The sequence below is a fragment of the Leopardus geoffroyi genome, chromosome A1 (genome assembly GCF_018350155.1).
Source record: "Leopardus geoffroyi isolate Oge1 chromosome A1, O.geoffroyi_Oge1_pat1.0, whole genome shotgun sequence".
Taxonomy (NCBI): domain Eukaryota; kingdom Metazoa; phylum Chordata; class Mammalia; order Carnivora; family Felidae; genus Leopardus; species Leopardus geoffroyi.
In genome coordinates, this window is record NC_059326.1 from 172208249 (window position 1) to 172235891 (window position 27643).

The 27643-nt window shown below is 41.5% G+C and overlaps 1 protein-coding gene across 1 annotated transcript in view; it reads right to left on the minus strand.

Moving 5' to 3' along the window:
* REEP5 (receptor accessory protein 5) overlaps window positions 1-26888 on the minus strand; it is a 39850-nt gene extending 12962 nt beyond the window's left edge. Inside the window, exons 1-3 of the mRNA XM_045500863.1 lie at window positions 26613-26888; window positions 25792-25885; window positions 6843-6981 (exon numbers count right to left, since the gene is read on the minus strand). Of these exons, the coding sequence (XP_045356819.1) occupies window positions 6843-6981; window positions 25792-25885; window positions 26613-26730 (351 nt within the window). The 5' untranslated portion in view covers window positions 26731-26888. The remainder of the gene's footprint in view (window positions 1-6842; window positions 6982-25791; window positions 25886-26612) is intronic.
* Between the last annotated feature and the right edge of the window lie 755 nt (window positions 26889-27643).

Consider the following 27643-nt stretch of genomic DNA (forward strand, 5'->3'; position numbering starts at 1 on the left):
AGTGCCCACTGACAGCACAATCACGAGCAAACACAAACCCACTCTTACCTGCAGTCCAGAGTCTGTGCTATTTTGGCTGAATTCCTGGCACTATGAGCTCTCATTTGATAAATCCTTAAATTACAGATTACAGCAGGCCAGATAATTCTGTCTGTGGTTCTAATGGCTGTCGCCATCCAATTTTCTTCTAGAAGAGGTATTTCCAAGGTAGGGATACACTTTATATGCAGTTTCTGGGACCAGCCTGGTCAGAACTGAGTTAATATCAAAAAAGACAAAACAGGGGCGCCTGGGTGGCGCAGTCGGTTAAGCGTCCGACTTCAGCCAGGTCACGATCTCGCGGTCCGTGAGTTCGAGCCCCGCGTCGGGCTCTGGGCTGATGGCTCAGAGCCTGGAGCCTGTTTCCGATTCTGTGTCTCCCTCTCTCTCTCTGCCCCTCCCCCGTTCATGCTCTGTCTCTCTCTGTCCCAAAAATAAATAAACATTGAAAAAAAAAAAAAAAAAGACAAAACACCCACATTTCAACACATCAGCGACCTGCTGATACACTACAATCACTTGATCAGAAACAAAATCCATAGGGAAACTTCTGCAATGTAGCCACAAGAACAGTGATAGGCGAAAGCTAAAACAGACTGCCCAGCATGCACAAATAAAAGCTCAAAAAAGAACACGTGAAGGGGAAGACTTCCCTGTGGTCTTTGCCTCTTATGAAGTTAAGAAATGTTCTGCTTTCCAACATAGGTGCAGTAGTACAGGTGACAGTCTAAGTCAGGATTAAGAGTCGCCAGAGTTTTGTTTAAAAAACTAATCTAGAAAGTGATCTAAATGAGTGTAAAGAGAAGATACAAAGCTATTCATTGTGTCACTCATTAAAATGTGATAAAGTGAGATAAATGTCCTAAATGTCTATCATTTGGGGAATAGTACATTGCTATCGATAATGGATTAGACAGTTTACCAAAGAATATTGAATAATATGAGAAAATACTCCTAGTATTATGTTAATTGAAACAAGCTAGATACAGAATCATGTATAAAATGTGGTCTCAACCATATATATATATATATATATGGTTAAAACAATAATATATACATGGTTCTGTGTGTCTTTATGTACTTGGACCAATATACTTGCACATTAAAAAAATAGGAAGACTAACATGTGACCGGTGGTACGATTACAAATGCTATTTTCCTCCTTATATAAAATATGTCCCAACACACACACACACACACACACACACACACACACGCACACACATGAATATAAACAATACGACAACAGGGACTTTGTTTTATTCACCAAAGTATCCTTCTGACCTAGAACAGATTCTGGCACACAGAAGTCCTAAATAAATGTCTTCTGAATAAAGAAATGAAAATACACTACTTTTATAATCAGAGGGAGAAAAAAGGCTTTTGTATTTATTTTTAAAACCTCCTGGTAAAGGCAGACCTCAGAGCAAAGCTCTGAGCAGGCACGGTCCACTATTTCTAGTGCGACAGATTACATACTATCTTTTCTACTAATCTTTGATGCCTAATCATTGGTTCCTCTTATTTTCTCCAATCATAGGCTGCTTTAGAAAAATGGGGGGAAATGCCAATCATATTAATTCTGCAAAAGATCTTTTTTTGCAAAAGATAAATATTAAACATGTCCTTACTTGGATCTCTTTGTCATACTCCACACAATCACCATGTGATTGTAACATGGCATATGGTCTATGCTAGTCCTTAACACAGGATATTCTCCTACCCACTCTGCAATTCAGAGGCTTCTTCTGAGTGTGTTCTCTGAAGCCACTCAGAAATTGCACTACAGCAAGAAGAAAGTATTTTGATTGACAGCATAATCCATTTTTAATAATCTCAAGTATATTATCTATTTGGAACATGCAGTAAATTCTCATGGATGCCCTGAGACTACTAATGGATGCACGTTCCTTTTACTATTAAGGAAGAAAATTTTGCTGCAAAGCAATTTTTGTAATGTACTTCAAAACCAACTATAAATGATTTGGTGATTATCTCGTATTTCGGATCCTCTCTTTACCTTCTGTGACCTCCATTAGCAGAAGAGATCAGGAGCGGGCCGGAGTCAGGCTTGCTCATGTTTTCCAAGTGTGAGGTCAGCTACTGGTGTGAGTGGCTCTGCTGTCAGGATACTGTTCCCTGCAGCAAGCAGGTGGGCCCAAGGCAAAGCCAAGTCTCTTTCCTTTAGAGACTGCACTGTGATGTCACTACTATTAGATGGATCTTATGAAGGACTTCAAAGTTGTTTGTAGTTTAAAATATGTGACATCCAAATAAGATTATAAAAATATAAATGCTAAACATCTTTGAATAACAAAAACACAAAGAAAATCCAGCAACCTTTGAAATCTTAATTGCTACCACAGGCTTTTTAAAAAAAAAATTGCTTGAAAATTCTTCAGCCATCTTACAAGGCATTCTGTGGTAACGTTATTCAAAATTAAGAAATTGTAATGAGCATGTTTTCATTTAAATTTTTTAACTATGTAGTTCTTTTTTGTTTTTGTTTTACCATAAATGGTGTCCCACGATATGTAATGTTTACCAATTTTTTATAATTAATGAATTATGCAAACATTTCTATAGATGTGAATCATTTCATTCCATTTAACTGTAAGGGTGTACTAGTTTTTTCCAAGTCTTTTTTTTTAATAGAGGTATAGTTGACATATAATATTAAATTAATTCCAGGTGTACAACACAGTGATCTGACAGTTATATACACTATGCAATGCTCGTCACAAGTAGACTTACATCCGTCACCATTCAGAGTTATTACAATATTATTGACTATATTCCCTGTGCTGTATCTTTCATCCGCATGACTTATTTATCTTAGAACTGGAAGTTTGTACCTGTCAAGCCCCTTCACCTTCCTCCTTCGTGGCAACACCAGTTTGTTCTCCGTGTTTATGAGTCTGCTTCTGGTTTTTGTTTGTTCATTTTTTTCAATTCTACATATAAGTAAAGTCACATATGGTATCTTTCTCTTACTTACTATTCTTAGCATAGTTACAGCTATGGACCCTCTAGGTCCATCCGTGTTGCTGTGAATGGCAAGATCTCATTCTTTTTTATGGCTGAGTAATATTCCATTGTGTGTGTGTGTGTACACATCACATCTTTATTTCATTTAGTTCATTTATTGACAACACTTAGATTGTTTCCATACCTTGGCTATTGTAAATAATGCTGCAAAAAACACAGAGGTGTATATAGCTTTCTCAATTAGTGTTTTCATTTTCTTTGGGTAAATACCCAGTAATAGAATTACTGGATCACATGGTATAGAATTTTAATTTTTTGATGAACTTCCATACTCTTTTCCACAGTGGCTGCACCAATTTACATTCTCACCAATAGGACATGAGGGTTGCCTTTTCTCCATATCCTTGCCAATGCTTGTTATTTCTTGCCTTTTTGACACTAGCCATTCTGACTGGTGTGAGGTGACATCTCACTGTGGTTTTGATTTGCATTTCCCTGATAAGTAATGCTGAAAAGACACATGCTTTCATGTGTCTGTTGGCCATCTGTATGTCTTCTTTGGAAAAATGTCTATTCAGGTCTCCTGCCCATTTTTTAATATGTATATATACTTATTCATTTTTAAGAGAGGGAGAGAGTGGAGATGGGCAGAGAGAGAGAGGGACAGAGGATCAGAAGTGGGCCGCACACTGACAGCAGCAAGCCCAATGTGGGGGATTGGACTTTTAAACTGCAAGATAATGACCGGGGCTGAAATTGGATGCCGAACCAACTGAGCCACCCAGGGAGCCCCTCTCCTGCCCATTAAAAAAAAAGTTTTTTTTCCACATTTAGAGGGAGAAGAAAGAGAGTGGGAGCAGGGGAGGGGCAGAGAGAGAGGGAGACACAGAATTCGAAGCAGGCTCCAGACTCTGAGCTGTCACACAGAGCCTGATACGGGGCTCAAACTCAAGAATGAACTCAAGCACCGTGAGATCATGATCTGAGCTGAAGTCTGACGCTAAACCAACTAAGCCACCCAGGTGCCCCTAAAACAGAGGTTTTGGCATAGAAGTCCTGTCCTTGTGAGGCACTGAGGAAAATGAGTGGAACTAAGTAGCAGGGCAGCTCCTCCCCATCCCCTCCTGCTCTGTCCCCTTGAGCTGTGTGTAACAGCTTCTGAGCATCTCCTCCTAATGCTGCTGGGGGAGCAAAGGGTGCTCCTTTGGCCTGAGGGGCTATGTAGTAGGAGAAGGGTTATGAACCACAGTTCCTCTGCTGGCTGGGACTCCCTACCCTAGGACTCATCCGCTCCTACCCACAGCTTCCTGGGACCAGCATGGACTGGCATGTGGTCTTCCTCCATCCCAGTGCCTAACAGAACAGCTGATACTGTTAGAGGAAAAGGAGCTTACAGGCCAAAATAACAGGAGATTTGAAAAGCACAACCATTTCAAAAATAAAGACAACACGATCAACTACCAAATTCTATCAGCAATAGAAATATTAGAACTAACCAAGACTTAAGCTAAATTGCTAACTATGTCAGAAGAAACAGAGCAATAAGAAACAAGAACGAGAAAATATAGGAAAGAGACAAGCAAAAATATTAGATACAAAAAAGAATTGAAAGAAAGAATACGCTGTGTGGCATATATAACAGAATGGAGTAAACTTGAAAACTGGAAGGGAAGATTGAAAAATATGTATCAATGAATAAATACATTATTTACAGAAGAAAACATCTATAGATTGTAAAAACAGCTAAGGCCAGAGATAAAGCAAAAATGTATCCATAACTGCCCAGAATTAAAAATGAAGACAACATCAACATGTTGGTAGGTGGGGTGAGGGAGACCAAAGAATGAGAGCTTCCTGCATCTAATTTCCTTTATCTAAATTTCTTTAGACAAAAAATTTAAAAGAAAGTAAATAGAAATGTAGAAACAGTAAGACAAATTGAACTAACAAGGACCCTCGAAATAGGTCTGAATATGTAAATAAGAAAACAATGATTAGTTCCAGGGAAAATAAAAAACAGCAAGAACACTACATGTACATGCTATGTACACTATATGGTATAACTAAACCGTATTTACAAAGTCACAATAATGTAAGTGGTGTATCTAACCAAAATTGTGTATCTAACCAAATTTATGTGTATCTAACCAAAATTATGATACAAACACCTGAGGAAGATGGGGACACAGGAGGACTGCATGTGTATGGCAGGGACAAGCCAGGAAAGGGAACCAAATCCTACCAGTAGGAATCAAGAGCTAATGCGTCAAATAGAAAAATTAAAAGGTGGCTAAACAAGAATGTTATTTAGAAACACAGAGGTAAATGGCAAAATAATCTGCCATAAATGTAGGGATAATGGTTGCTTTTAAGGAATGCAGTATAGGCAGCAGGGTTTGCTGTTTTTCTTTAAAAATCTTACAGAAGTATTTGAGTCTTCATTTCACGGGCGACTTTTAAAAAAATGAATACTTCAGAGTATGAAGGGAAAGAAGAGAACTCAGAATTCATAAGAGCTGGAATCCCCACTCTTTACAGCTTGGGAAGTCTGGCCCCATGAGCCTGAGGTACCATCTACATTCTATGCAACTGCAGGTCTCTTCCATGGAAGACACTCAAGGAACCAACTGAAGACAGTTTGTCCTATCTAGAAAGAAAGAACCACTCTATCTATTAAAAGATGTTGGGGCGCCTGGGTGGCGCAGTCGGTTAAGCGTCCGACTTCAGCCAGGTCCCGATCTCGCGGTCCGTGAGTTCGAGCCCCGCATCAGGCTCTGGGCTGATGGCTCGGAGCCTGGAGCCTGTTTCCGATTCTGTGTCTCCCTCTCTCTCTGCCCCTCCCCCGTTCATGCTCTGTCTCTCTCTGTCTCAAAAATAAATAAACGTTGAAAAAAAAAAATTAAAAAAAAAAAAAAAAAAGATGTTAACTTTTTCATTCTCAGTCAGAATCAATACAGGTCCCATTAGGAATGAGTTTCAACTTCCTAATCCTTGTCCTCACATGGTGGTGACCAAGGCTAGATTTCTACCAAACACGAGGTGTGGCAGGGCTGATGCCTGACCATTGCACCCGTCAAAGTTATCAAAATGACTTCCTCAGAGAGCCCACTTCACATCTTCATTCTCCAAACCTATATAAGAAATAAGGTGGTTTTTTTTTCTTCTAATGACTCCTAGGGTGCCTGGGTGGCTCAGTCAGTTAAGCGTCGGACTCTTGATCTTAGCTCAGGTCATGATCTCACAGTTAGTGAGATCGAGCCCTGAGTCGGGTTGTCTGCTGACAGAACAGAGCCTGCTTGGGATTCTCTCTCCCCCTCTCTCTCTGCCCCACCCCTGCTCACACTCTCTCTCAAAATCGATACATAAACTTAAAAAAAAAAAAAAGAAAGAAAGAAAAAGAAAGAAAGAAAGAAAGAAAGAAAGAAAGAAAGACTCCCACACACCACTGTAAATAATCAATGGCCTGCCAAAATGTGCAGTGCTTCTGCATCAAACCTAGGTAACACTGCCTGAAGGGAGGATCTTGGTAAACTAACAACAATGCTTGTGCTAGGTCACAGTATTTCCATCTTTTATTATCAAACACATCTTGAATACACAATTGCTTTGGCTGTTTCCAAGACAGTATACAAAATAAGGGAGGTGTGTCGAATTCTGTTTTCCTATTTATAATCTGAGGCAGAGCCACAGATGTCCAACACTCAAGCATCTGTTCCTGTTATATAGGTCCTAAGATGGAATTTATTTTAGTGGTAGGGCACAAAGCAAATACATAGATGGAAGGAAACAGAGAAGTTCACAAAAATCCAACATACCTTCAGCATGTAGTAGAAGGGGACCCATGACAGGAAGAGGTCAGAGAAGAATTCAGCAATGCTGAACACACCATACACTACCCAATAGGTCAGCCACTGGGTATCATCTTCTTTGTTGGGACTCTCTATGGCTTTAATCCTGAAAGGCAATACAAAAGCAAGTACATCATGTAGTGTGATCTCAATGAAACACTTTCGAACAGCAGACTTTGACAGCCTGCCCTCCCATACCAGGTAGGAAACTCAGGCAAATGTATGCACCTTGTCACGGAGATAAGAATACAATGTAAGAAGCAATCTGGAAATAACAAGCCATTGTGACTACCTGTTACCAGTCTTCTTGTCACCAGAGAAACCAGCACTAGCTGTCCCCTGGATTTCCACTCTGTCTTAACCAGGCACCAGGAGATATCACCAATGACTGGGAACTCCCAAGTGCAGGCCTGCCTCCAGAACTTTATCAAGGATTCTTAAAAAAAAAAAAAGAAAAAAAAAAAAGAAAAAAGAAAAGAAAAAGAATTCTCTTATGGCAGGGAGCCTGGCTGGCTCAGTCGGTCAGTGGAGTATGTGACTCTTGATCTCAAGGTTGTAAGTCTGAGTCCCATGTTGGGTACAGAGATTATTTAAAAATAAAATCATTAAAAAAAAAAAAAAGAATTATCTCATGGTAACTTAGTTTTTATGTACTTTTAATAACTGAGCTATATTATGGGTAAGTAGAAACTTCCACAAAGGAACCTCTGGGACATAGGTCAGATACTGGCCAAAGTCTGTAACATAACTTCATAACAAACAGGTAAAAACAAATATCATGGTGTCCATTTGGTTCTATCATTGTGTGATCTTTTGGCTGTAGCCTTTCTTTCCCTCATCACTTAATAACATGACTTTCTCAGTACCAGCTACTGCTTAAACAAATTTCATTCTGCAAATGAATGGAAATAAGTTTAAAATAATCTGTTACTTCTGGGGCACCTGGATGAGTGGAGCCTGCTTAAGACTCTCTCTCACTCTCTCTCAAAATAAATAAACATTTAATTAATTAATCTTTTACTTCTGAATCACAGAAATTTCTTTCATGCCTGGGAATCTCTTCATTCTAAAGCTGAATTCCTTAATTTTTTAATCCTATCCTAACACATGTCTGGACACTTATCAGAACTGAGCTGAACTAACACAGGAAACTCGAAGGTCTATGAATATTGTTAGCTTATGAGATGGGCTAACTGCTGAAAATACTTGGTAAGATGGGTTCCCCAAAGGGACCGTTAGACAGCTGAATCATGCTGAGTCATTCTCTAAGAAAGCCTCTGAAGTGATGAGAAGCAGCTGTGGGCTTGAGGTCCGCTTGTATGCCTGGGTGTTGTAAGAAAACAACCAAAGACAGGAAAGTTCTAGCTGACTGAGATGAGTGCTAATGACATGAGGAAGAGAAGAGGAAGAAGAGATAAAATCAATACCTCTCTGCAAGCCAAGACACGCAAAAGTTTTTCAACTTATACAAAAGAATCATAAAATGAATTTATGAGAGCAGATTATAAAATAATGGCTTATAACTTGTGGACTATGTCTGTGTTCCAGCTTTCCTCAGATAGAAGCTGGCAACTGTAATAAAAGGCCAAAGGAAAAGCGTGAGCAAGCACATTAACCAAAGAACTAACAGTGGTATCCCCTTTACACATAAGGCCATTTTCCTATCCATTTCTATTTAAGTGGATCTTTTAAGTTATTAGTTATTAGTTTGATAAAGATTTGTTTCTTAGATGTCACTCCGGGGCAGAGGGGATATGGAGTTATATTTCACTTAAGGTCTTCATTTTGGAAACCAAAGCAATTCATGACTATGTAGTAAACAAACATCCAGTAAACAAATGTATCCACACATAAATATAAACTGAAATATACATGTCATGGAAACATTCTGGTATTTTCAATTCCATTCTATGTCATTGTTTTTAAGAAATTAGTCAAGATCCACAGATTCAAAAACAGAAAAACCACCCCAAACAGTTCAAGTTCTGTGCTTCAAGGAATAAATTTTTAAATAGTTAATTTCCATAACTTATAAACACTAGGCATTCAAAGGCTTCCATGTTAATACACTTGGAAAACTATGTAGTAACATCAAAAGCAGGAAGAAAAGAGCTCCAAACAACACACAGGTTGATCACAACTTTGTAGAAAACCAAGGCACATGAAAGAGGTCAGGACAAAACCAGATTCTTATTAAGCTGAAGAGATTTTTAATAGAATTTCTCAGATAATTGAAGCATTTAATTACTGTTTTAATTTAAAATACCATAAGGACACCTTGGTGGTTGAGTCGGTTAAGTGTCCAATTCTTGATTTCATCTCAGGTCATGCTCTCACAGTTCGTGGGATAGAGCCCTACATCGGGCTCTGGGCTAACAGCATGGAGTCTGCTTGGTTTCTCTCCTTCCCTCTCCCACTCTGCTCCCCCTTCCTGCTGGCACATGTGTTCCCTCTCTCTCTCTCTCTCAAAATAAGTAAAATAATAAACTAGTCACAATAAGAAAGAACATAAGTGACAGTCCATAGGTGTGGAAACTTAGAATCAAAATGGTGAAGCACTCCAATCTAGTTATGGGAAGAGTAGAGAAGAGCTCAAAACTGGCATTTCCTGAGTGCTATTTATTTATATACTTCCTTGTCCAAGTGCATGGACATAGGTGACTATTCAACAATACACTCCACAGCCTTGTACTTCTACTGAATCATATTTCAACACAGTATATCAGAATGAGGATGTAGCAACTTATCAGGCAACACAGGAATTCAAAAATCTTAAGCACTCTACACCCTTCCATTCTAGCCAAAATGGCACAGCTAAAGAATGGGAAGAGGTAGGAACCTAATAATTTTCCTCCCCAACATATTTACTGACAAGAATATCTTTTCCCCACCTCATGTTCTTGCCTCCTTTGTTGTAGATTAACCATATAAGCATTATTGACCATGAAAGCATGAGCTAATTTCTGGGCTCTCTATACTGTTCCATTGATCTGTGTGTCTATTTATGTGCCAGTATCATACTGTTTTACTGTGGCTTTGTAATCGATCTTGAAGTCTGGCATTGTGATCCCTGCAGCTTTGTTCTTTCTCGAGATTGCTTTTGCCATTCAGGGTCTTTTACGATTCCGTACAAATGTTAAGATTATTTGTTCTAGTTCTGTGAAAAGTGCTACTGCTATTTTGATAGGGATTACATGGAATCTGCAGATTGCCTTGAGTAGTATGGACATTTTAACAAGATTAATGCTTTCACTCCATAAGTGTGTTATATCTTTCCATCTATGTCCTCTTCAATTACTTTCATCAATGCCTCATAGTGTTCAGAGTATACATCTTTCACATCCTTGGTTAAATTTTACCTAAGAGTTATTTTAATTTCATAATAGCCCTATGATGTAAGGATTGTTATTTTCAGGAAATACTGGGGCTTAAGGAAGAAAAACAACATGTGCAGGGCTCCTAGCTACAAGCAGCAGAGACTGGGGGCACCTGGCTGTCTCACTCAGTAGAGTGTGCGACTCTTGATCTCAGGTTCATGAGTTCAAGCCCCATATTGGGTGGAGAGCTTACTTTAAAAAGAAATTGAACAAGTAGCAGAGGTTGGATTTACACCCAAGATTAACTCCAACAAAGCCCGTGCCTATTTCACTATCCCAGGCTGTTTCCCTATTTAGAACAACTCACCACCAGGCTGCATAACACTTAGCAAAATGTCTGGTACCAAGTAGGCATTTAATAAATATTTACTGCATTACTATAAATACAAAAAGAGTTCATAATATTTCTTTTGGAAGGGACCAGAATGATCTAGTCTTGTGCTGAAGAAAACCAAGACCCAAAAAGGGTAAATTGGTCACAGAAGACAAATAAGAGAAGTCAGTCTCAAGGCCCAGATCCTTAGAGAAGCCTTCCACCCTCCAACCTGCTTACCTGAGGGGGGACAGGCAGAGGTGGGGAGGGAAGGGAGGGTATCAGAAGTGAACAGGACATGTTCTGAGTTGGTGCCCTAGTCCACTGTTTCTCAAACTTAGATGATGATCCATAACCACCTACAGAACTAGTTAAACATACACGCCTGGGTTCTTTTCAGACCTAGTGATTCAGACTCTGGCATGTAGAGCTTTAAGCTTTAGAAAGTTGTGCAGGTGATCCTAAGGCTGAGCCAAGTTTCAGAACTATTGGTCAAAGTTTCAGTCTCAGCACCACCTCTGCATATCTTTTCCAGGAAAGAAAACCCAAATGACGGATTTGTAGCGAAAGGGTAGGTTACCCCTTTCCAGCAACAAACAAGAGGCCAGGAGAGAAGAAAAGTTAGACAGAGAAGGCAAACTGAATGATATCTCTGCTACAATTAGGATGAGTCACTCTAAGATAATGTAGAACGCTCACCTGAGCATTCTCAAACTTGTAAAAGAATTCAAGACAAAAACATCTCCTAAACAAAACTCTTTTGCTAAAATTTTAAGAACCAATCTAAAAGTCCTCTATTACGTTGGCTAGAATATCAACCTCCCCTGGGGCTTTTCGATCTCTAGCTAAACCCCAGAGGAGTTCTGGAACTATCCCAAAGACAGCTGGCAACGATTCCAACCACTCTCCCCACAGGCCTGGGCCATTGTCTTATTTATTCTCAATGTGCCCTTGCCCTTAAGTGAGCTTTGTTAGCCATACCACAGACACTAAACCTGGGTTTAGAACTACACATTCACAAAAGACAGACACCATGGTCTTAGATTGCTCTCTGCAGACTCACTGCCATATTCTCACTACTGATCCAAAGCTTGGTCACTTGGGCTTGGTTCTATGGCTTCTTTGTTCTCTCTCTCCTCAGCCACCTACCATGTTCCAGGGGCAGAGCTTGGTCTACCTCAAGCAAGGGGCAAAAAAGAAATGAGGCCTGGGTGAGCAGCAGAAACATGGCTAAGGTGCAGAAAATGGCTGTCAATACTATACATGGGAGGGGTTAGCAGTTCTAAAAATTCACAGAGCAGAATTAGAAATTGTAGAATGTTGAGTTAGAAGCTGTCTTAGAGACAAACTGTTCATGTTCTATATTGTATAGACCAACATATGAAGTTCAAAGAGAAAAGACTGATATTAAAGTAATTTCAATGAAAATAAAATATTATGAAGTATGTGTCTACAGGTTTTTTAAGGGCAGCAATGGGCTGTGTAAATACATTTTGGTATATCCATACAATGAAATATTCTGAAGTCTTTAAAAAGGATATTAACAAAGAAAGATGTCCAAGCTACAATGTTGAATGTAAAAAGTAGATAACTTTGTGTTTTGAAAAAAAAAAAGACACATGGACATTTATTTCTATGTGTTTACAGACCAAGAATGGTATCCAGAAGCATATATTTCAAACTGTACAAAGTTAATCCTGGGCATTGGGACTGCAGAATTTCACTTTTTTAAGGTCTTTGTAATGAGCCTGTACGATATTTTTATAACAAGAAAAGGAAAAATATTTCTATGTGGGAGAAAAAAATAAACACCAGGCTTTCTATAACTACTTCCTCCTATGGGACTAACTGTCTCTTTAGGGCTTTGTTAAACACTGAAGTGAACATCAGGCATATTCATTTAATTTCTCTCTTGAGGAAACAGCTCATGGTTTTCTTACAAACTTCTCTAACAATGATCAGACACACCCTCGTGTTTTAGAGCATTAAAAGGTTTTCAATAACACACATATAAACACATAAAGACACAGAGAGAAGAGAGTCCTATAGTCCAACACATGGAATGGACTCATTCTAATTTTCTATTTCAAAAAAGCAAACTATCAAAAATTTATTAATTACAGGGTGCCTGGGGCTCAGTTGGTTAAGCATCTGACTTGTGATTTCAGCTCAGGTCATGATTTCGAGCCCCATGTCAGGCTCTGCCACTGACAATACAGAGCCTGTTTGGGATTCTCTCTCCCTCTTTCTCTGCTCCTCCTCTGCTCGCGCATGTGCATGTGCTTTCTGTCTCTCAAAATATATCAACATTTTGAAAAATTATTAATTACTCTGGATGATGGAATAGCCTGGCTTTTCCCTCCATTCCTTCCCAATGCTCATCTGGCTTTGCATCACTTCACCACCCTTGGCATGCACCTTGTATCCCTGTTCCGCACTTACTAGGCACATGACCTTGAGCAAGTTATTCTGGGCCTTAGTTTCCTCATTTGTCAAGAAGGAATGATAAACCTGATCATGCTGCTATGAAGATTAAATGATTACATGCAAAGCACTTAGAATCAGTGACTTGAACCAAGTAAGCTCTCATTAAATATAACCTTAATAGATAGTACTTATAATGTGGTAATAATTTAATATTATTATTATTATTGGGAGGCAAGAGAGTAAAAAAAGCTTAGTCCTTCTGGCTAAGTACAGCTGGTAGAGGGTTAACAGCATTGTTAATAAGGCTAAAAGGAGATTAGAGAATTACCCATGGATTTTAATTACACTTCACTCTTCAAATCCCAATGCTATAGAGAGTAAAGAGCTGAAATCCCCAAATCCCATTGGCAGGTCAATGGGAACAAACTCAGACACTGGTGAAAACATTTTTCAGGCCCATGGTGTGAAGGTTCATGGGCCAAAATTCTTTACATTGGTATTGGATTGGTACTGATATGCACAGAACCCACTGGCCAGACCACTGGGCTCCTCCAGTGACTGGTACCGGCTGCCTTCACCCTTCCACGTCCCATCAGTTTGTTTACCCCTTTATTGCTGTTTTCTAAAAGCAAGGGCAGGAATGAAGGATAGTGAAAGGATAGCATTAAACATGTGTAAAGAGGGTGCCTGGGTGGCTCAGTCAAGCATCTGACTTCGGCTCAGGTCATGATCTCACGGTTCATGAGTTCGAGTCTCACATCACGGTGAGCACAAGCCCCGCATTGGGTGAGCCCTGCTTCTCTCTCTCTCTCTCTCTCTCTCTCTCTGCCCCTCCTGGGAGTCTCTCTCTTTCTGCCTCTTGCTCACTTGTGCCCTCTCTTTCTCTCTCTCAAAAAAAAAAAAAAAAAAAAAAAAAAAAGGAGAGAGAGAGAGAAACATGTGTAAAGAAAACAAAGTTTGCACAGAGGTAATCTTGGGCTACCAGTATTCTCTCCCTCCAAATCTGAGTCATTATTCAGAGAACCTAAGATATTCCCTGCCCCATATGGTAATCCACCACAGAAAATCAGTGACAGATTCATTCAGATGCAAGTATATATACTGAGCACCAACAATGCAACTGACATTGTAATTAAAGCCCTTGGGGCCAAAACAGACTCAAGGACCAAAAGCCAACAGTCAAGAAATAGTTCCCCTGCTAATTAAGGAGCATATGTGTGATTGGGGAAGGGTCTTATGAAGGAGGGTTATGGAGGCAGAGTTATGGGAAACTGGAAATCTTAACAGAAACAAAAAGTAAAAAATGGGATTTAAGATTTTAAAATTGTTAAAATGACACCCAGTGCTTAGCAACATGCACACCACTGTACCATAACAGAAGAAAACCATCAGCCATACCACATATTTACAAACCTGGAAGAACAAACTCTTATTGTACTTTTTTGCTCTTGGAATAATAATGTCTTAAGGACCCAAAAAAGTAAGTGGAAAAAATTAATGAAAATTAATGAAAGGAGGTCTTTCCTTAATCATTTAAAAGCTCAATGACCTAGAGTTCATCACAACAATGATTAGCTTTCCTCTTCGTAGGTTAGTAAAAGTAACCACCCTTAATTAAGCACTTACTGAATGCTAGATTCTGTGCCAAGTGTTTGACATATACTATCCACCCCTTTTACTCAAGAAAATTGACCTTTATGAAAGTTAATCTGATTTGCCCAAGAGTTAATACAGCTAGTAATTATCAGGTATATATACATATGCTTCTGATCACTCACACCAAAGAAATTCAGGTATACACCACCTGAATGGTACATGGTTCATATGTAACTTGGCCACTACAATTCAGATTAGCCAAATGACATAAAATTAAATAATATATTTCTTCAAAGCACTGGCTTTACTACTAAAACCAATTGTATCCATCCATGGAAGTTTAATTTTAATGAGTCCATTATATCACCAGACTGACAGTGAATCAAAAAAAAAAAGCAGTTAATAAAACAACCTATAATAATAAACAGACTTGAGATATGCTGTTGGTAAAGAACAGAAAGAAATCTGCCTCAATTCCACTTGGTTTGTTTTATCTCCAACGTGGTAAATTTTATTTAATAGTAAATATTCCCGAGTTCAAGGTAGATTATTTGAAGCCTAAATATGAAGAATACAGACCATAATGTTTATAATCCTTTTTGATACGGCAAACATATAACGTGACCATACACAGCACCCACTATGCATGAGACTACTTCTGCTGTGTTAATTTATCAGAGAGTGTGATTTAGGAACTCCTGAGAGCTCAAAAAGGTTTACTAATTTCTTATTACCTTGGTTGAGGAGAATGCCACTGCAAATCTTATTTGACACATACAGTGCATCAAATTAGAAGGAAAAAATTACGTATTTTAAGACATAAACACTAGTTTGTTTCCATGCTAATAAAAACATTTTTCTTCTTCATGGAAGAAAAGAAGGTAAGAAGCCATGGGCACTCAGAGTTACTTGTTTTCCACTGCAGAGTAGTTTATGCTCTCAAAGCAAGAGAGAGGATCCTGTACAGAGCTAGAGAAACTAATGGAAGAAAACAGAACATACGAAAAACTCCATTTGCTTCTTACGATTTATATCAAGCCAGCCCTCCTCCCCTATTCGAAAAAAAAAAGAGAGAGAAAGAAAGAAAAAAGAAATGATAGGTAGCTAGGTATGCATCCTAAATATGTAGAAACTATCTTCTAAGGTTACTATACAAGAACAACGAAAATATATCAAACTCCTTTACTCTTTAATATGGTGTTTGTTCTCCTATATAAAATGACCGACTTAATGAAATACATAAATAGGCTAAATTCACAGGCAAATACATTTTAGATGAGTCTATAAAACATCTCCAAGGGAGACTGAATAATAAAAGTAGTCATTCAGTCGTCAAATAGTTTGGTGTTTAATTACAATGATCTTATTTACCAACTTCCCACCATTTTGTTTTTTAATGCAAAATGAAATACTCAGTTACAGTCAAATATAAAACATGAGGAATGTTAAAGTGTGCAGGCCAGAGAATTCAGGCATCCCTACGACTACCCCTGGCTTTGCCCCAACAAACCCATGACCCAAGTCCAGTAACTTGTTTGTGGCCTTAGTTTCCAAATCTGTAAAAGGTAGCTCTTGCCCCAGCAGCTTGATCTCTAGGACCTAAACTAGCTAACATTTTATAACTCAAAGCTTAATGTGCTACTGGGTGTTGTATGGAAACCAATTTGACAATAAATTTCATATATTGAAAAAAATAAATAAATAAAAGATCATTCTTTCTCTGCTTGAAGGAAAAAAAAAACAAAAGAAAAAAAAAGCTTAATGTGCTAAACTATTTGATAGTTAAAAAAAAAAAATGTATGCCTAAAGCAATAAAACAGCAGATGCAAATCCTACTGGAACAACCCTTTGTCAATAAAACGAATGGTTCTATAAATGTAATGTCTATGTCAAGTATAGTATCATCAAGTTTAACTTAGGCTCAAGTACCCTCACAACCTGGACAAGAATGATCTAAACTGACCTTTCCTAGACAAAAGAAGGCCACATCAAGATAGGCAGATAGCAGCCTCGAGTTACCTCTGACATGTAAGTGATCCCTTCACCAGATCACCTGGCATAACTCTCGGAGGCTGCAGGATAAATATAATGGTCATGTGACTGAGAGGGACTGATAAGCCCTACTCCCAAGAACCAGAAGAGTGTGCTAGCGACAGACCAAAGTCAAAAGAGGTTTCCACAGGCCCCACTTATATTTCAATTGCTACAAAAAGCCATTTCATGAACAATTTTTGAAACTGCTTTCCAATTCTAAATTAATTCATTGTTTCTCAAAATTAACTAATTGGTAATGTTGTCAACAGTCACCAATACCTTAGAATGTCCCATACGTATTTCTAGTTGTTTTAAATACCAAAAGAGGAAATGAAGTTGGAAATGGACTCCTCATTCAGAGTCAGTCTTGAAAAAGAGAACTCCAAGATGAGTTGGATGAAGGCAGAGGACAAATAAACCACATCTCTAGGGCCCTCAAAAATAGGAAAACATTTTCATTAAAATTCACAGGGAGCATTCTAGAACAGAACATTAGGAATGAGATCTCTCCTCACGACTGCTTAAGAGCCCAGAAAGTAGACCATGAGTAAGTAATTTAAATCATTCATCTTATTTGCTCCTTAAGACCTTCCTTTCTCTATGGTACAGGCAAGGGAGATGGGGGAACCCTAACCTAACCTAATCTAAAATTCTGGCTGTAATTGCCTACAAAAATAGTGACATGCGATTATAAGGATATTTTATTACTTTTTTTAGTTTCTCCACAATTCCATCTTAAAATAGCTCAGCAATATTAGCAGTAATACTAAGTGAAAACTCAACCAATAAAAAGCTGATAAAACTTAAACATCTAACATCTCAGGACACTGAAGGCAAAATTCACACAATGCCAGTAATGGAGCCAAGTGCATGGTCGGCCAGAACACCACCTGAGCTTCACACTACCCAGAGGAGTCAAAGTGTGGGCATTCGCCACTCTGCTCTTCAGCACTCCAGCACAGAGCTTACAGTTGTAGAGAGAAAAGCTAGTGTAATAGGAATGTAAGCAGCTTAGGAGAAAGTGTATCTGCCCCCACGTTCTCAAGAGTGAAAAAGAAACAAACCATAATTACAAGTTTTTTTTTGGGGGGGAAGCACCCAAGAAAACAAACACCCCCCTTACTAATGAGTCTCAGAAGAGAATCACAAGTACACATCCTCCAGCACCGTTAGGGAAGCCTCGCTTTGCGTCAGTGGACTTTGTTTTCCGAAACAGAAAGTGGTGCTCAACTGCCAGTCATACCAAGACAACTTCCTCCAATGCTCCTTCGGAGAACACCTCTGTTACAGGAGGCTGCCACTGCAAATCTTGAATGAGTTGATCTGAGTCCTCTGTAAACTATGCTCTCGCACTTTGTCTGCTGTGAATCATTAGCTAAGAAGAGGCAGTAGCTTTTACTTCTGGTTAACTGTATTACAACTCTTGTGGTTACTCTGACAGTGTCTTTCCCAAATATCACCCCCCCACACCATCCCCTTTTCGATCTTACCGCATAGGAGTCACCCCCAAACATCTCCTCCTAAAGATTCTCTGCCTCCTGACACAGAACTAAAGGCAAGGCCACATTCTCTCAGGAAATGCAATTCAGTGTGCCATCCTCATAAGGGCTTGCCCTGGTAAAAGAGAGCAAGTCTCTGCAAATAACTAGTTATGTCACTGCTGTTGTAAATCAATGATACATAACAAGAGAAATAACTTGTTAGTTATTTCTAATACATTCTAACTCATGTTCCCAAAACACTGCAAATGCCTATGTGTGCAGATACATGACTTGGTTGGGGGCGGGGGGCAGTCCCCTATTTGAGAGAGGAAAAATACACTGCATCAAGACAGTGTATTGACAATGTCAAACTGAGAAAAGAAAGTTTACATCAACAGTTCAATTTTCATCTCTGCATAAGGCATGGCATGTATCTGAGACAGTCGAAGAGCCACATGGAAAGTAGTGTAACATAAAACTTAAAAACATGGGCTCTGGGTTTGTTGTTAGTTAGTAAGTAAGTAAGCAAGCTCTATGCCCAATCTGGGGCTTAAACTCATGACCCACAAGATTAAGAGTCTTATGCTCTACCGATTGAGCCACCCAGGCTCCCTGGGTTTAAATACACTTTACCATCTACTAATTGTGAGACCCTGATCAGGTTACTTCTCTCTCTGTTTCCTTATCTGTAAAATGGGAACAATCATAGTATTTACATCAGAGGGTTGCCATAAGGATTAAATGAGCTACATTTGTAAGGCACTTAAATAGGGATATAAGTATCTATTAAATGAAGTGCTACACAGGTATTCAGCTATGCAAAGAGCTAAAAGCAGTAACATTGTTTGTACTGGTGGCACAGTTTAAAATGGGCTGGTATGGGGTACTTGGGTGGCTCAGTCAGTTAAGCATCCGACTTCAGGTCAGGTCATGATCTCACAGTTTGTGGGTTTGAGCCCCACATCAGGCTCTGTGCGGACAGCTCACAGCCTGAGCCTGCTTCGGATTCTGTGTCTCACTCTCTCTCCCCGCCCCCCCCCCCCCCCGCCCCGCTCTGTGCTCTCGCTCACGCTCTCAAAAATAAACATTAAAAAAAGTTTTTTTAATGTGCTGGTGAGGACACAGGAGATAGAATCACACATCACTGAAGTGGGCATGAGATTTCAAAAGTGTGGCCAAACATTAGACTGTATACAGTCATCAAAATGCTGGACTCTAAACATATTTAATCTTTTCGAGTCTGATACTAAAATATGCCTCAAGGTGCTTTCACATTCCTGCATAGTAGCTGAGGGTTCCAGACCAAGACTGGCCCCTGTGTGAACTTCAGAAACATACTCTACCTCTCTGTGCCTGGATCATTTGAAAACTAAAGGAATTAAGGGCACCTAGGTAGCTCAGCTCATTAGGCATCAGACTCTTGATCTCAGCTCAGGTCTTGATCTCAGAGTCATGAGTTCAAAGCCTTATGCTGGGGTTTAAAAAAAAAAAGAAAGAAAGAAAGAAAAGAAAACCAAAGGAATTAGATTACATGCTTGATCTCTAAGGCCCAACTCTGATAGTCCCAGGAAGGTGGTAGCCTGATTTTTATGAAAAAATAAAATAAAAATAAAAGTTAATAGACATTTTTGTGGAATTTTTTTAAAGTTGCTGAGTAGGATAGAAAGCAAACTCTCCTCCTTTCCTTTCTCTGCAGGACAAAAGCAAAAATAGAAAATAAAGTCATTAGGGGCGCCTGGGTTGCTCAGTTGGTTGAGCGTCCGACTTAGGCTCAGGTCATGATCTCACAGTTTGTGGGTTCGAGCCCCACATTGGGCTCTGTGCTGACAGCTCAGAGCCTGGACCCTGTTTCAGATTCTGTGTCTCCCTCTCTCTTTGCCCCTGCCCCACTCACGCTCTGTCTCCCTCTGTCTCAAAAATAAACGTTAAAAAAAAATTTTTTTTAAAGAGGAAAGAAAGTCATTAGACTTTCCCTCATAATTCCATTTGAACAAAGAAGCAGGGACAAGACTAGCACCCACTCGAGGACCCCCGGTGAGGGCTACCTTAGGTCTCTGGCAATAGACTCTGCATGTGAGGGTGCAGCATAGCACATGCTCATAGGGCGTCTTTCAGAAAGACTCTTATTTGTGCAATGCCACTAAAAGCAAGGCTGTACTGGGGCACCCGGGTGGCTCAGTCTGTTAAACATCCAACTCTTGATTTTGGCTCAGGTCATGATCTCTTGGTCATGAGATCAAGCTCTGCATCAGGCTCCGTGCTAGGCATGGAGCTTCTTTAAGATTCCCCCTGCCCCCCTACTCTCCTCCTCCCTCCCTTCCTCCCTCCCTCTGCCCTCTCGCCAAACAAAAGCAAGGCTGCACCAGAAACAAAAGGCCATATATTACAGGATTCCATTTATATGAAAAGTCCAGAACAAGCAGATCCATAGAGACAGAAAATTGTAAGTGGTTTCTGGAGACTGGGGCATAGGAGAAATAGGGTGTGAATGCTAATGGACCCAGTTTCTTTTTGAGGGTGATGAAAATGTCTTGGAATTAGATAGCAGTGATGATTGCACAACTTTATGAGTATACTAAACACTGAATTGTACACTTTAAAAAGGCTGCATGTGAATTATATCTTGGCAAAAAAATGGGCAGCATGGGGGTGGGTCTACCTTAATAACAGAGTTCCTACAATGCAGTGGTCTGCCTTCTCTTCTCAGGAATAGAGTGAATAAAGAGATGACAGCAATTCTGTCAATAGCTCTTGACAATGAGAAGGCTGGAATTAGATTTCAAAGTGCCTGTACGGTGTGGCCAAAAAGTCTGGAAACATACGGAAATGATGTACACAGAAAATAAGAGTAACCAGTAGGGGGGCGCCTGGATGGCTCAGCCGGTTGAGTGTCCAACTTCGGCTCAGGTCATGGTCTCGCAGTTCGTGGGTTTGAGCCCCACGTCGGGCTCTGTGCTGACAAACAGCTCGGAGCCTGGGGCCTGCTTCGGATTCTTTATCTCTCTCTCTCTCTCTCCTCCTCCCCTGCTCATGCTCTGCCACTCTCTGTCTCTCAAAAATAAACGTTAAAAAAAATTTTTTTTAAAGAGTAACCAGTAGGAAGGGGGTACCTCATAAGGCACTAACTGCCCCTCCAGGAGCCAGGCCTCCAGCTGTCTGTGTTCCAACATGCCACAACCTCACCTGAAGCCAGGTAATGCCAGGGTCCCACCCACAGCTTTCCCAAGGTGGTGAGTCACAGGATAAGCAATGAAGCCATATGAGCTTTTCCAAATTTTATTTCTGTGCCCTGCAGCCTCTAAGCCCAGTGCTGACCATTACATACAATCTGTGGGCCTCCCTATGATGGAGGGAGAAGAGAGGAAATAGCGGAAGCAAAAGCTGAAGGTGAAAAAGGCTGAGACTGGCAAGAGTTTTGCAGGATGGCTAATTCCTTCCAGAGATCACAGTAGCCAAAATGACCTTAAAATGTAAATCACATCATGTCACCCCCTAAATTTTTTTGTTTCTTTCTTTATTTTGAGAGCAAGCATAAGCAGGGGATAAGCAGAGAGAAGGAGTGACAGAATCCCAAGCAGACTCCGCACCATTAGCACAGAGCCTGATGCGGGGCTCAAACTCACAAACTGCGAGGTCATTACCTGAACAGAGATCAAGAGTTGGAAGCTTAACTGACTGAGCCACCCAGGCGTCGCTCATGTCACCCCCTATTTAAAACCCATCCAAGGCAATCAGAAAACCTGCCAACTCCCTACAAACTACCAGGAATAAAAACTACACTTATTAACTGGCTACCAGCCTTGCCTGATGGCACCTGCACCTCTCTGGGTCGATCTCACCTTTCTTCCGGCTCAGAGCTTCCAAGGCGCCGTTCCTGGCACATGCTGCTCCCTCGGCCTGGCTCTGCTCTTGGCTGGCCTGGCACTTTCTCATTCCTCAAGCCTTAACTCAGATGGTATCTCACAGAAATACGGAAAGGGGGTCCTTCCCGCAATCCCCTACCCCAGCTCCCTGTCAATTTTCTTCACAGGGCTTACTTACCACACTGTGTCACTACTTTATTTATTGTAGTGCATGTAGGTAGACCGTTCATTCAAAGAGAATGGAGAGCATGTTGACCTCAGCCCATCGTGTATCTCAAGTGTTGCCACAGTGCCTGGCATGTGGCTGGATTTGACTTTTGCTAAATAGATGAACCCATATCGTTTAGAATAACTCTGGCTGGGGAGCACAGGGAGAATTATAAGAGGCAAGGAGAACTATTAAAGGGAAAGGGATCACAGATCACATTTTTTAAAATAATTGTTTTAAGTTTATTTTGAGAGAGACAGAGCATGAGCTGGGGAGGAGCAGAAAGAGAGGGAGAGAGAGAATCCCAAGCAGGCTCTTCAGGGTCAGCACAGAGCCCAACATGGGGCTCGAACTCACGAAACTATGAGAGCATGACCTGAGCCAAAATCAAGAGTAGGAAGCTTAACCGATTGAGCCACCCAGGTGCCCCACATTTTAACTAACACTGATTTGGGTGCCACCAATAACACCATTTTCAAGGGGTTTCTGGCAATTACACAATTACACTGGTTAAGCGATGAACAAACTTGATTAGACTAATGTTTAACCTTGACTGCCTGAATTTTACTCACATAGGGGTCTGTGTGCTTCGTACTATGCACACAGTTCCACATCACCTTGACAAAGCAGAGGCCAGGTGGGGCCCAGGGTCAGCAGGCCATTTTTCTCTCCCTTGTACCCCATTTTCAAGTGTAACAAGCACAGATTGCTGCTGCTGTACATCACACGTTCTCAACATTGGCTGACATTAGAATCCTTTACAAATTGTAAAAGACCAACAAGCCTGAATCCCCCAAACCCAGGCTGCATCCCAGGCCAATTACACCAGAATCTCTGGAGGTTGGGACGAGGCCTCAGCACTTCTGAAGGCTCCTCAGATAACTCCAATGGGCATCTAAGGCTGAGAACCATTGTTTTAGAGAAAAGTCCAAATACCCACAGAGAGCAATCTTCACTTAATTTCCTTATGGTCAGAGAATCTTATCTTTATTTTATAGGTAAGAGAGTTGCGTCTACAAAAAGGAAGCATCCTATGAATAAATACCACTCTAGAGATGCTCATTATTTCCTGAATTTTTCATGAAATTCCCTTTATTAGATTTTTAGCACTTTTCCAACCCCTAGTAAGGTGTCCTACAAATGTCACTTTACCTCAGAATATTCAAATAGAAAGGAAAGTATACTCAGTGAATAGAATTCTAAAATATATAAAACCCACCCACTCAGAAATATGACTGTCTCTATCATTTCACAGAATTATGAGCAATAGACAAGAGCATTTGGCTTCTTGGAGGTAAAAAGAGCCAATACTATTCAGCTGACTATGCAGAAAATGAATAAATGACTACAAACAAATGATTTTTTTAAAAAAACCTGAAATTGACTTGCTTTAAAATATGACTGAAAATGAGGTTCCTGCTGGAATTAATCCACTTCAGGTCAAGGAGAAACACACTTGAATTCTGTCTGCACCTTTAGTCATGTAGAGTACTGCACATATCTGAATATACATAGCCCACCTAGAAACAGATTTTTACTTGACTAAAGCCCACACCAGTGATCTCATCACATCAACAGAGAAGGTTATGTTTCTCACAGGATTATGTACCAAATGGTACTGATGTGGAAAAGTTTTTTATCCTTCAGTATTTCCAAAAATCTGTATTCCTTGCTAGTTCAAAATAATTCAAGTAGCTAGACAGTTACTAAAATGCCACCCAAGATTTGTTCAAAATATAATCAATAACCTCTGAACTACAAACCTGAAAAATGCTTCAAACTCTTTTTTATTAAAGAAATTCTTGGGGCACATGGGCGGCTTAGTCCATTGAGCATCTGACTCTTGGTTTCGGCTTAGGTCATGATCTCATGGGTTTGTGAGTTCGAGCCCCACATCAGGTTCTGCACTGATGGTGTGAAGCCTGCTTGGAATTCTGTCTCTCCTTCTCTCTGCCCCTCCCCCACTTGTTTCTCTCTCTCTCTCTCTCTCTCTCTCTCTCTCTCTGTCTCTCTCTCTCAAAATAAATAAACATTGAAAAAATTAAAAAAAAAAACTCTTGCAAGTAGAATACACAATCAGAAGGAACGTACATTTATGTTATTTTGTCTGTTATCATAGACATGTGGTGCAAACCTTTTTTTTAAGTTTATGTATTTATTTAGAGAAAAACAGTGTGCATAAGCAGGGTAGGGGCAGAGAGGGAATCCTAAGCAGGCTTTGCAAGGTCAGTATAGAGCCCAACGCTGGGCTGGATCTCAAAAAGCCATGAGATCATGACCTGAGCCAAAATCAAGACAGAAGCTTAACTGACTGAGGTACCAAGGTGCCCACAAGCCATTTTTATAATCAGTGTTGCCTACAAACTTTCTATATACACCTATACCATATTCTCAGTAGATTACATTTTTGGAAAACTTTTATTCTTATACTTTTTCTCACTGATCTGAAAGTCAAACCAGTTTTCCTGGTCTGCCCTTCACAATCTTTTGGTATACATATGCAACCTCAATGGTGCTTTAGCAGGTAATACCGGATAAGGGTAAACGCTTTTCTCAACATGACGATAGGACCTCCAAATTCATAAGCAAGTAGTATCCTAACATGGCCAGACTTCACGGAGTGCTACTAAGGATATGCACCCAATTAATACAGCAACTACTTATGTCACTTCAATTTAATTGTTCAAATCAGACCTAACTTCTAAAACATGTTTCCTTCTTTCTAGTCATATACTAAATTCTAGCCTGCCCTGTAATAGACCCAAGATGTAATAAATGTGTTTATCTGTGTCTTAGCCTCCCAGCCTAAATGTTTTCCTTTATCTCTATAGGCGAGAAAAGTTGCAGAGACCAATTCAACGAAAGCAAAACCCACCAGCTTTCTCGGGTAGTGGTGTAGAGTAAAACAATTCATTTGTGGGGAAGAATTCCTATTTGAATGAATGAAAAAATAAAATTGTAGATAGAATATTTTCAAAATAAACACTGTAGGGTGAAAACCTCAAGTAGTAATAAATTCAGATACATTTTAAAGCTTAATTATATAAATGAGTCATTTCTACAACCAAGGATCTATATTAGGAATGCATTTTATAAGGTTGTTTTTATTTTTATCCTAGGGTGTTTTCCATTTGCCTGTAAGAAGTAGCCAGTCTTTTCAAAATCATGAAAGCAAAAGTCTCCCCAGTTTCTGCATTAACATTAATTCTGAATTAGGGAAGTCCCATTTGATGGGGTTTTACTGTCTGTGCACATACATATAAGGAGAAATATCCATTTAAATAATTGTTAAGGAGAAGGAATCAGCTTTCTGTACCCAGTTAAGATCTCCCCACCAGTTAAGGCAGGACGACTTTGTTGTAACGCTTTCCATTTGTGCATCCATTAGAAGGCACCCACCCTGCCAACATAATCTGATGAAATAAGCATTTCGGCTAGTCATCAGGAGATCAGGCATCAAGTTAAGGCTCTAAAATGTGTAACCTTAAGCAGTTACTACATTCTGGTGCACTGACCGCTCTCCCAGGAAAATGCGGATGTGTTAGTAACTAGGGCAGCCCTGGATGGGGGATGGGGAGGGAGGAGGAGGAAAGGAGGGTTGAGGGGGAGCCACTTACGAGACGTAGGCCGGATAGCCAAATCCTATTAAGTTGCAGAGGAGAGAAGCTCCATAACCGAACATCAGATACAAAGCCACCAGCCCAATGACACCTGGAGACATGAGGATGAGGAGAGAAGTGGGTCTTGTGGGACAAGAAGCGCTAAGCCGGACAGCCCCCGCCCACACCGCAAGGCTTGGCCGGGTACAGGCGATCTAGAAAAACAAACCGCCCTAAGGTGGGGCCCGCGCCTTTGCGGGCTTTGCAGTGAGTCTGGGGATAACCAGGCAGCCCCTACCTTCGAGCCGTTCCTCGTGCTCTCCCTCCACAGGGCTCCCCCGCCGTACCGCGCAGTAGCCCAGGGAACCCGGCTCCACAGAGGATCCGGAGAGGCCCCGACTCCTTCGCCTGCCCGCGGCCCCTCCCCTCCCGGGGACACCCTTCTCTGTACTGAGCTCCACGGACAGTGTTAGGAGCGTGCCCGCGCGCCCTCCCGCAGGAGGCCCCTGCCATCAAGAGCCTAGCCTGCGCAAGGCCACTGGGACACGGCACTCGGCCGCGGGGACAGACACGTCAGCGCCGGCCCTCTCCGCTCCCCGGGCGCTCCGCCACCGGGCCGCGGACACAGGCCAGCGCCCCCCCCCCCCCCCAGCCGCCGCAGCCCGGGCGCCCCGGCGGGGTCTCTGGCCCCAAGCCTTCCCGGGCGGCCAGACGGCCGCTAGGATGCCTCTCGCCCCCGTCTGTCACCGACCTCCGAACCCCCTTCCCGCTCGCTTCCCCTGCAGCTGGTGCAGCAGCTGCTCCCGGGGCCCAGCAGGCGGCGGCGACCCCACACCCACCAAGCGCGATGTATCTCCTGTTCACGCCGGTCTTGGCCTCGAGCTTGGCCAAAAGGTCGGTCATGCAGTTCTTCTCCTTCAGAAACCGATCGAATCTCTCTCGCGCGGCCGCAGACATGGCGAGGACCTTCGCACCGCCGCCCGGGCTGCTCCTAGTGCCGGGGCTGAGCGCTAAGACTGGGGCGGGGGCGGGGGCGGGGGCGGGAGGCGGGCGGGACCGGCGCTAGTTGACGCGGCCCGCTCCCCGCGCGGCCCCTCGCCCCGCCCCGCCCGCCCCACCCGCGCTCCGTCACCAGCGCCACACCCGGCCAGCGGCCCGACCTGCGCCTCCCTGACAGTGGCAAGGGGCCGGAGCTGCAGCGGCTCCCGGCGGGGCGACCGTACCCCGCGTCTAGCAGCCTTAATCCACGGAGGGTAGAGACGGGTGAGACTCTTGCGAGCTCTTTTCGCAAATCCGATGAGTGCAAAAGCAGGTGGAAAGGGAGAGGCAGGTGCCCTTGTTGCCCCCACCCTCAGTGTAGTAGGACTGGTCTGATGTGCCTGTACTACTGTGCTAACCCTACTAAGGCATTTGAAATCTAAAAATTGAAATGTACGACCACCCTGAAAGAACTCCTGTCGGAGACATGCTTTTTCCCCCAATGCCAGAACTCAGCATAGTTTTTCTCAATAGCCTTTTTGGAAAGACTCTTGAAGAGACTTAAAACACCCTCCCCTGGGGGACACCCTTTCCAAGAAAGGACTGCACTACTTAAACCTTTTTGTGGTGGACTTGAATTTGATTAATGTCTGATATCCTGGAAACGTTTCCATCCCCACTCCCCTACCCCCCTATCCCAGGGGAGACAGTAGTCTGCAGTTGTGTACAAGCAAAATACCGAGAGAAGGTAATTCCAAGATTTAGGGCAGGGCCTCACTTTGCAGCCTTCAGGATGTCCAGCTCCTGCTCTTCCTCCACCTGAACTTTGGCTCTTGTTATGTCTCACCATATTATTTCAGCAAACTCCTTTTGAAATTATTCTTTCTGACTC